The sequence below is a fragment of the Synchiropus splendidus genome, chromosome 3 (assembly GCF_027744825.2).
Source record: "Synchiropus splendidus isolate RoL2022-P1 chromosome 3, RoL_Sspl_1.0, whole genome shotgun sequence".
Taxonomy (NCBI): Eukaryota; Metazoa; Chordata; class Actinopteri; order Syngnathiformes; family Callionymidae; genus Synchiropus; species Synchiropus splendidus.
This window is the reverse complement of record NC_071336.1, coordinates 36,355,230-36,365,112: the sequence shown is the minus strand read 5'-3', so window position 1 is coordinate 36,365,112 and position 9,883 is coordinate 36,355,230. Positions and strand designations below refer to the sequence as shown.

Sequence of the window (9,883 nt, the reverse complement as noted above, 5' to 3'; positions counted from 1 at the left end):
GCCTGGCTGGTGTAGCACAGCTGCGGGTTGTCCTTCAGCATGACGCGGCCCGCGCTCACGTGCTGCAGCGAGCGCAGGCCCAGCCACTGCAGGCTCGGGGCTCGGACCACCGCCAGGCTGTGCTGCCTGAGACACGCGCGCCACGTTAGCGGGCGCCGCGCACGCGCCGGCATGTCACTCACGCTCTGGTGGTGCGTCCGCGGATCATCTCCAGGTTCTCGAAGACAGACAGTGACGTCAGGTTGTGGGGCCACGACTGGATCAGGAGGAAGCCTGGGGGTGGGGAATTGGGGGGGCGGAGTCAGAGCCGGTGCAGGTACCAAACGTGTCCCACCGGCCGCCGAGCGGTGACGTCACATACCGGCTCTTGATTCTGTCACGTGACAGGATGACCAACAGGGTCTTCTGTGGAAATAAAGGCTACACAGGTGGCAGAAATGGCCTAGAAATCCTAGAGTTCAATTTCCTCTGGCGCACTGTCACATGACAGAAACAAGAGACGGTACGTGACGTCACCGCTCGGTGGCCGGTGGGACACGCTCGCAGCCGCACCGCACCCACCCGTGATCTCCTTCACGCTTCTGAAGTAGTCCAGCTTGGCCGGGTCCATGGGCGGGATCTTGTAGTGGCTGTCTCTGAGGCACAGACTGGCGGTCAGCACTGGCCCCGCCCACACAGCCAGCGAGCCCCACTCACCCGGTGAAGGAGGTCTCGATGAGGAAGACGTCTCCGTTGATCTTGGTGCAGTTCCTGAAGGACTCCACGTTGGAGGCGTTGACTGCGATGGTGTTGGCCAGCGAGCCCACGCCCACGCCGTCGCACACTGCCACAGACACACACAGGTGCGCTGGCGTCAGAACACCCTCTCTCCCCCACCCCCACCCCCTCACGCCCCCGGGCTGGCCGGACCTTTGGGGCAGGGGCCGTCGCAGGCTCGGCAGCGCTGCACGCCGTCCTCCTCCACCTCGAAGGTCCCGGCGCCGCAGGTCCGGACGCAGGAGCCGCTGGTCACCACGTAGTTGTCTGTTGAGGAGCAGAGGCGTCAGACCGCGGGGGCCGGGCGGCACAGGGCCAGGCCGGGCTGGCAGGCGCCGTACGTGGACACGTCTTGACGCAGGTGGCTCCGTAGGTGAACTTGGCGTTGGGGTTGTGGACCACCTGGAAGGTCTGCGAGTCGTAGAGCTTCTCAGGAGGACACGCGCTCTTGCAGGTGCCGTCGTCGTTGAACAGCCGACAGGCCTGTGGACAGCAGAGGGCGCTCTCAGCACTCAGCCACCGCAGCCTGCGCCTGCTCGCACCCACCAGACAGTCGGTGTTGCGGGGACCGCTGCAGCCGGCGGCGCACTGCTCGTCACAGCAGTCGCTGGGTTTGGGTCCATGACATCTGTGGCTGCACTGCTGCGCACAGTGGAGCTTGGTGACTGAGGAAACAAGGGTTAGGCTGCGTCCCACTCCTCCCCCTAACACGAGCACTGGGTTGTGAAGCTCCCTCCACTGTGAAGCTCCCTCCACTGTGGAGCTCCCTCCACTGTGAAGCTCCTCCACTGTGAAGCTCCCTCCACTGTGGAGCTCCCTCCACTGTGAAGCTCCCTCCACTGTGAAGCTCCTCCACTGTGAAGCTCCCTCCACTGTGAAGCTCCCTCCACTATGAAGCTCCCTCCACTGTGAAGCTCCCTCCACTGTGAAGCTCCCGCCACTGTGAAGCTCCACTGTGAAGCTCCCTCCACTGTGAAGCTCCACTGTGAAGCTCCCTCCACTGTGAAGCTCCACTATGAAGCTCCCTCCACTGTGAGGCTCCCTCCACTGTGAGGCTCCCTCCACTGTGAAGCTCCCTCCACTGTGAAGCTCCCTCCACTATGAAGCTCCCTCCACTGTGAAGCTCCCTCCACTGTGAAGCTCCTTCCACTGTGAAGCTCCCTCCACTGTGAAGCTCCTTCCACTGTGAAGCTCCCTCCACTGTGAAGCTCCCTCCACTATGAAGCTCCCTCCACTGTGAAGCTCCCTCCACTGTGAAGCTCCCTCCACTGTGAAGCTCCACTATGAAGCTCCCTCCACTGTGAAGCTCCCTCCACTGTGAAGCTCCCTCCACTGTGAAGCTCCCTCCACTGTGAAGCTCCACTATGAAGCTCCCTCCACTGTGAAGCTCCCTCCACTGTGAAGCTCCTTCCACTGTGAAGCTCCCTCCACTGTGAAGCTCCCTCCACTGTGAAGCTCCACTATGAAGCTCCCTCCACTGTGAAGCTCCCTCCACTGTGAAGCTCCCTCCACTGTGAAGCTCCACTGTGAAGCTCCCTCCACTGTGAAGCTCCCTCCACTGTGAAGCTCCCTCCACTGTGAAGCTCCACTATGAAGCTCCCTCCACTGTGAAGCTCCCTCCACTGTGAAGCTCCCTCCACTGTGAAGCTCCCTCCACTGTGAAGCTCCACTGTGAAGCTCCCTCCACTATGAAGCTCCCTCCACTGTGGAGCTCCCTCCAGTGTGAAGCTCCCTCCACTGTGAAGCTCCCTCCACTGTGAAGCTCCACTGTGAAGCTCCCTCCACTGTGAAGCTCCACTGTGGAGCTCCCTCCACTATGAAGCTCCCTCCACTGTGAAGCTCCCTCCACTGTGAAGCTCCCTCCACTGTGAAGCTCCCTCCACTGTGAAGCTCCCTCCACTGTGAAGCTCCCTCCACTGTGAAGCTCCCTCCACTGTGAAGCTCCCTCCACTGTGAAGCTCCCTCCACTGTGAAGCTCCACTGTGAAGCTCCCTCCACTGTGAAGCTCCACTGTGGAGCTCCCTCCACTATGAAGCTCCCTCCACTGTGAAGCTCCCTCCACTGTGAAGCTCCCTCCACTGTGAAGCTCCCTCCACTGTGAAGCTCCACTGTGAAGCTCCCTCCACTATGAAGCTCCCTCCACTGTGGAGCTCCCTCCACTGTGAAGCTCCACTATGAAGCTCCCTCCACTGTGAAGCTCCCTCCACTGTGAAGCTCCCTCCACTGTGAAGCTCCCTCCACTGTGAAGCTCCCTCCACTGTGAAGCTCCCTCCACTGTGAAGCTCCCTCCACTGTGAAGCTCCCTCCACTGTGAAGCTCCACTGTGAAGCTCCCTCCACTGTGAAGCTCCACTGTGGAGCTCCCTCCACTGTGAAGCTCCCTCCACTGTGATGTAACCTCTTGCATTGGCGCTGATCATCTGACTTGGTTTGGTGAACCAGCAGAGAAGAAATGGGCGGAGCCTATGCTGTGGGACACGGCGGAGCATGTGGCTCGCTGACGTGTGACACCAGAGGAAGTCAAGACCAGAGGAAGAGTGGTCCTGGCTCTGAGGAGGATTGGGACACACTCCACTGAGCCCAGTGTCAGAGCTGGGACCCAGCCTGAGACTGCAGCTGACACGTGGGGACACGTGGCTGGATCCCAACTGGAGGATCAAATTTGACAGGGTCCTGGCTCAGGTGAGCCATGTGTTGGCTGGGGAAAGGGGAGGGAGAGGGGTCTTACGCTTCTGGCAGTGCTGCGCTCCGACGGCCCAGCAGGATCCGCTGACGCAGGACGGGTGGCACGGGGCACCTGCAGGCAAGGCGGGGGGTGGGTGAGAGGGCGGGGCCAGGGCGGGGCTCTCACTCACAGGCGGGCGGGCGCTGGTGCTGCAGGAGCAGGCGGGGCTCGGCCGACCGCTCCAGGATGTCCCACCACTGGATGGTCTCCACGTTGCACAGCAAGTGATTGTGGGTGATCCTCACCCCTCCCCTCAGGATCTCTGTGGGAGGAGAGAGGCGGCGTGGGAGCGAGCGGCGGCGGCGGCGGCGGTGGCGGCGGCGGCGCCTCACCTGTCAGGCTGCTGAGCTGCAGCTGCCTCAGGCCGCCGCTGTAGTTGCCCGGCGACGACTGGTTCCTGTTGTAGTTGGATATGACCAGCAGAGCGTAGCGGCCCTCGTACAGGTTCTGACCCCGGATCAGCTTCAGGTTCCTCAGCGGCACCACGGGCGCCTCGTTCATGGCGATGAGCACGTAGCCGCCCACCTCCTCCACGGCCTGGCGCCAAGCAGAGGCGGGTCAGAGCGGGCGGCGGCCAGAGGCGGCGAGCTGACCCACCTGCAGGAAGGACAGGTCCTGGTGCTCCAGCGTGTAGGTGAGCTCCAGGTTCTCCATCACCACCGAGCAGTTGGAGAACATGCGCCGCAGGTTCTGGTAGTGGTTGTCCGGCGTGCCCAGCAGCGTCAGCTGGTTGCTGGTGCCCTGGCACACTGAGGAGACAGCAGGGGGCGCAGTGATGACCCTGGTGTCGCTCACCTCTGGCGCAGGCGGCGCCTGACCTTTCGTCACGGCTGAGCAAACACTCAGCCAGGCGGAGGACAACGCGCCGCAGTCGATGACACTCGCTTCAGCCGCGTCCATAAGCGCTTCATCGACAGAGCTGAGTGCTGGGTGTTCGCGTGTGTTCTTGTGCTTCTGTCTTTGTGAGGACCTGTGTGAGTTTGCCAGTTTGGCCGCTCCTGACTTGGCCAAGCCTCAGTTTGAGGGTTCACACAGCTGGGTGATTCTAACTGGGCTCCAGTCTGGTTCAGAGTCAAGGTTCACTTCAGCCGAGTGTTTGAGACGGTGAGGTTCAGGGGGAGACAAACAAACAGGCTCGTGTGCGTGTGTGAGACTGTCATCAGACTGGAGAATCGCAGACGCTGGATGCTTCAACTGTTCTAATCTCATTTGCTCCTCAACACGAGTCACAACAAAACACACTGACCTTGTGACACACACACACACACTGGTGTGTTACCAGAGCGGGCGGAGATGACCCTCACGCTGCTGACTCAGCGTGTCACATTCCTCAGGTCGGTGCGTGCGTGTGTGCGTGCTTGAGCCTCACTCACAGCACTGTCTTATGAGGACCCACTTGGCTGGACCTCACAGATCCAACTCTCAGTTAGAGGGTAAACAACTGGGTCCCAGTCTGGGAGAGGGTGCGGTCCTCACAGGGACACAGAGACAGGGGCGCGCGTGTGCGCGTCGGAGCTTCAGCTCGTCCGCTGAACGACGGCAGATGACGGTGACGTCATCGCGCGCCCCATCACAGGCGCGTGTTCAGTGCGTCGCGTGTGCTGTTGATCGGCGGCTTCTCTTCCTGAGGTCTTCATCGAGTCGTGTCGCAACTGAAATTCCACAGAACTTGTTCCGTCCTGTCGCGCACGGGTCGTCAGGGCAACCGGAGCGGGCGTGTTCCTGCGGCGTCGCGTCACAGGCGTCCGGCCGGTTTGAGCGCCGAGAACCTGTCGAGTCGGCAGTTCGATAATCCTCCGGTGCATGCCGATCATTCCCGACATTCCTCACCCACCGCGGGACTCAGGGGGTCCGAGTGGCACCTGGGTGACCGCCCGTGGCAGACGCCCCCTGGTGGCAGAGGGGGCCTGTCGCTTGTTGACGTGTTTGGCTTCCGTGACTTCCACTGAACTCTCCTGACGCGAACACGCACGCACGCTCGTCTGTCTGTCTGCCTCTCCGACCTTGTGGGGCCCTCTCCTGGTCATCACCCTTTCCCCGGCCTCACCCCCGGAACTGGTCAGAACCCGGACCAGACTGGGAGCCAGTCTAGTCCGGGTTCTGACCAGTTCATCCTTAAACCGAGGCTTGGGTTTTTGGCGGCCAGCCAAATGGTCCCGCAGAGGCATACGGTCCTCACAAGGAGGAGTTGCGCCAAGCGCCGGTCCCCACAAGCGAAGACGAGGCAGGTGAACGCCCGGCACGAGCTGACGGGGTCAGGTGACGGCGCCATGACGTCAGCAGCCGCGCACCGCTGGACAGTGGGAGGAAAGCGGAGTGCCACCTACCTGTGCGGTCGGTCCTGGAGCCCCGGCAGACCTTCAGCAGCTGCAGCAGCTGCATCGTCAGCAGCGTCGCTTCGGCTCCGCGGAGCTTCATGTCGCGAGCGCAGTGTCGCCACTTGAACCGCCGGAACGGTCTCCCGACTTCTGCCCCGGTCACGTGACTCGCCCGGTGCCACGGCGGAGGTTCGGATCGGCAAAGATGCTGCCGGACTCGGCGAGAACCGGCGCTGGTGACGGCTCGTCCAGTCGGTCCGCACTCACTGCGCGACGGGAAGCATGCTCGCACGCGCGCGCGCGCGCGCAGTTGACGGGTGAGTTGTGGTTCAAACTTTCATCGACCGCCAACTCAGACAACACTGTGCTGCGGCGCCCCCTGGTGGAGTGATGTTGGGAGGCTGGCTGCAGAGATGCGGGTCTCTGGCTCCCTCTGCTGGTCTGACATGAGTTGAACTGACGTCAACGAACCCCCCTCCGCCTCCCCCACATCTCCACGGTGGCGACCACAGGTGAAAGACCTCCAGAGTACAGACGCAAGTGTGTGAGGAAGCGCTGCAAAGGTCTTCTTGCAGAGTCAGATGGAACATGTCCCATGTCCCCCGTGTGTGTTCTCCATGGACATTCTGAGATACTGCATTTGCCTGGCGGAGGAACACAAGACATCCGGAGTCATATCATCGCCTCGATCGACACTGATGCATCGCAGCAGACCGTTGCTTGAGATGTGAGATGTCTGCATCTCATGTGTTGGAATACCACACCTGGAATTGACATGAACTGCTGAAGAGCACCGCAGTAGGTTTGATGTGTGTTGCCAGGCTTGACGGACTGTGGGGGTTCTGAGGAGCCCAGGTGGTGTTGTGGAGGGCCCGGGTGAGCAGTGGCTGTCTCCTTCTCTGCCTGTTAGATCCACAGAAGGCCGTGTTCGATGACTCTTCTGTGGAAATGAAGGCTACACAGGTGGTAGAAATGGCCTTGAAATCCTAGAGTTCAATTTCCGGTATGTGACGTCACCGCTCGGCGGATGTCTGGATGGAAGGTTGGACCTCTCCATCTGTTTTCTACTCTCGGAGGTGTGAAATACTTCATGGTCTTGCAGTGTGGTGCAGGTGTGTGGCCTGTGGGCGCTGGCGACTGGCTGGTGAGAACGTGACTCGCCGTAGAGGTGGGCATGAGGAGTCAAAGCTCCAGAGCGGGCTGCCTGCTCGGTCACGCTTCCAAACGTGCAGCTCATGTGGCGGCTCTGCTGCTCTGTTGGGAGCTTGAGTTGTTCTTTGGAAGATGTCGTGTCCTCTGTACTCTCTCCACATCTGTGTGATATGTCTTCATTGTGTTGGACATGTGCACCGTCTCTTCGTCCCTCACCCCACCCACCACCCAGAGGAGTCAGAGCAGAGTCCAGGAGGCCTGAGCTCCGGAGCCACGGCAGGGTGATAAAATCCCTGTAAAACAGTCTGCTTGTCATCACCAGACCTTCTTACAGACCCCAAGAGTGTGCTCCCACGACTGCACAGCCATGTAAACGTCTCCACACGAGGCAGCAACACCCTGGACAACGTCTACACTGCGCACAGGGGAGCCTACAGATCAGTCCCCCTGCCTCCGCTTGGTGCCTCTGACCACACCACTGTCTTGCTCATTCCAGCATACAGGCCACGGGTGAAGGTCACAAAGCCCACCAAGAAGAGGATCCGCGTGTGGCCCGAAGGATCATCTGTAGCACTCCAGGACTGCTTCTCCACCACAGACTGGAACAGGTTCAGAGAGGCAGCCACTATCAACAACACTGTTGATCTCCAGGAGATTCGAAACGCTGCCTTCAGAGCTGGAGATGAGGAGGGCCTGAGAGCAGCCAGGGCCAACCTGGCACGTGGCATCAGAGGGGCGAGGCGGCAGTATTCCAGGAAGATTGCAGACCAGTTCAGCGACAGCAGAGATACCAGGAACCTGTGGAGGGGGATCCAGACATCACAGATTACAAGCCCTCACCGCAGACCTGTGATGACTCCCCTCTTCTGCTCGACCAGCTGAATGACTTCTTTGCTCGCTTCGAGGCAGTCAACAAGACTCCAGCCCAGAAGATCCTTCTGACCCCTGAAGACCAGGTACTGTCATTGTCTCCGAACAGGGTGCGAAGATCGCTGAGAAGGATCGACGTGAGGAAAGCTTCGGGTCCAGACCACATCCCGGGAAGGGTCCTGAAAGACTGCGCTGAGGAGCTTACGGATGTCCTCACAGACATCTTCAACACCTCGCTGAGCCAAGCTGTGGTTCCAACATGCCTAAAAGCAGCATCCATCATTCCAGTCCCGAAGAAGACGTCTCCCACCTGCCATAATGACTACCGCCCAGTAGCACTCACTCCCATCATCATGAAGTGCTTTGAGCGTCTGGTCATGCATCACATCAAGACCTCTCTCCCTCCTGCTCTAGATCCATACCAGTTCGCATACCGGTCCATCTCCACTGCTCTCCACTCCGTCCTCACCCACCTGGAGACGAGAGACTCTTGCGCCGAATGCTGTTCCTGGACTTCAGCTCAGCATTCAACACCATCCTCCCGCAGCAGCTCATCCTCAAGCTGGTCCAGTTGGGACTTGCCCCCCCCTCTGCAACTGGCTACTGGACTTCCTCACAGGCAGACCACAGGTGGTTCGAGTTGGCAGGAATACCTCCGGGTCCATCACGATGAACACTGGAGCTCCTCAGGGATGTGTACTGAGTCCTCTCTTATTCACTCTGCTAACGCATGATTGTGCACCTGTGTCTGACTCAAACCTCTTCATTAAGTTTGCAGATGACACAACCGTGGTGGGCCTCATCAGGAACGACGACGAGTCCAACTACCGGAGCGAGGTGAGCCGCCTGGTCCAGTGGTGCGATGACAACAACCTTCGCCTGAACGTGGAGAAGACCAAGGAGATGGTGGTGGACTTCAGGAGACGACCTGTCCTGCATCCCCCGCTTCTCATCGCTGGTGCCGCAGCGGAGCAGGTCACCAGCACCAAGTTCCTGGGTGTTCACATTTCCCAGGACCTGACCTGGAGCACCAACACCACGGCACTGGCCAAGAAAGCCCAGCAGCGCCTGTACTTCCTGCGGAAGCTGAAGAGAGCCGGAGTTCCGTCCCCCATCATGTGCACCTTCTACAGAGGCACGATCGAGAGCGTTCTGACCAGCTGCATCACAGTGTGGTTCGTCTCTTGTACCATCGCCTGCCGCGAGACCCTGCAGCGCGTGGTGAAGACTGCTGAGAAGATCATGGGGGTCCCGCTTCCATCCCTCCTGGACATCCCCAAGACTCGCCTCACTCGGAGAGCCCTGAGGATCGCAGGAGACCCCTCCCACCCGTCGCACCGCCTCTTCACGCTGCTGCCATCAGGGCCAAGGTTCCAGAGTCACCGCGCACCAACTAGCAGAGTGAGAGACAGCTTCATCCAGCAGGCTGTCATGATGCTGAACTCCCTCCCTGCTCTGCCCCCGGCACGTTTGGCTCCATCCACAGGGGCAGAGGATGTTGCCATGCTGCCATGAGCTAGGTGCTCCTCCCGGTGGTTGATGGACTGATGTGAGGATGATTTTTGTTGCATGTATCCTGCTGCCTGTGATCTTTATGTGGTGTCCAGGTCTGAGAGAACAGATATTTCATCCATGCTATATGTCTTGTACTGTAGCATATTTGACAATAAAGTGACCTTACCTTACCTTATCCTGCGCTCTCATTGTGAAGCGCAACACTTGTCCACGAAGCCATTATCTTTGGAAGAACAAGGATATTTCATTGAAGCCAAAGTGGTGTGACACCATCTTGGCGACCTCTGTGCTCTGAAGGATTCCCCATCGACCGGCTGTTTCAGCTGGTGGATAGGCCGGGGTGTTTGGGGGAGTCTGTGTGTCCCCGCTCAACACGCTGGTCAGTTGGCTTTGATGTTGGAAGGTGGTTTGTGTGAAGACACTTGTGTGCTGCTTATTTCACGGTGATCTCAGCCAGGCTCCACAGCCTCGGTGGCTCCAGGGAGGGGCCTTCGTCAAGGTCCCGGGAGGTTGCTGTGCACCACCGCTCTGTTGCACCTCGCGTCTGG

At 59.8% G+C, this 9,883-nt stretch overlaps 1 protein-coding gene across 4 annotated transcripts in view; it reads right to left on the bottom strand.

Moving 5' to 3' along the window:
• Nucleotides 1–6,130, bottom strand: part of LOC128755487 (melanoma receptor tyrosine-protein kinase-like) — a 9,854-nt gene extending 3,724 nt beyond the window's left edge. The window contains exons 1-12 of one of the 4 annotated variants that reach the window (XM_053859098.1): nucleotides 5,808–6,130; nucleotides 4,078–4,229; nucleotides 3,813–4,017; nucleotides 3,611–3,742; nucleotides 3,484–3,552; nucleotides 1,303–1,421; nucleotides 1,098–1,239; nucleotides 910–1,023; nucleotides 697–823; nucleotides 562–629; nucleotides 183–273; nucleotides 1–126 (exon numbers count right to left, since the gene is read on the bottom strand). The exon at nucleotides 1–126 is cut by the window's left edge and continues 74 nt beyond it. In XM_053859098.1, the coding sequence (XP_053715073.1) occupies nucleotides 1–126; nucleotides 183–273; nucleotides 562–629; nucleotides 697–823; nucleotides 910–1,023; nucleotides 1,098–1,239; nucleotides 1,303–1,421; nucleotides 3,484–3,552; nucleotides 3,611–3,742; nucleotides 3,813–4,017; nucleotides 4,078–4,229; nucleotides 5,808–5,898 (1,436 nt within the window). In that variant the 5' untranslated portion in view covers nucleotides 5,899–6,130. Of the gene's footprint in view, nucleotides 127–182; nucleotides 274–561; nucleotides 636–696; nucleotides 824–909; nucleotides 1,024–1,097; nucleotides 1,240–1,302; nucleotides 1,687–1,793; nucleotides 1,844–3,147; nucleotides 3,438–3,483; nucleotides 3,553–3,610; nucleotides 3,743–3,812; nucleotides 4,018–4,077; nucleotides 4,230–5,807 lie in introns of those variants that run through there. The other 3 variants (XM_053859097.1, XM_053859099.1, XM_053859100.1) reach the window with 3 other exon arrangements.
• Nucleotides 6,131–9,883: the final 3,753 nt, after the last annotated feature.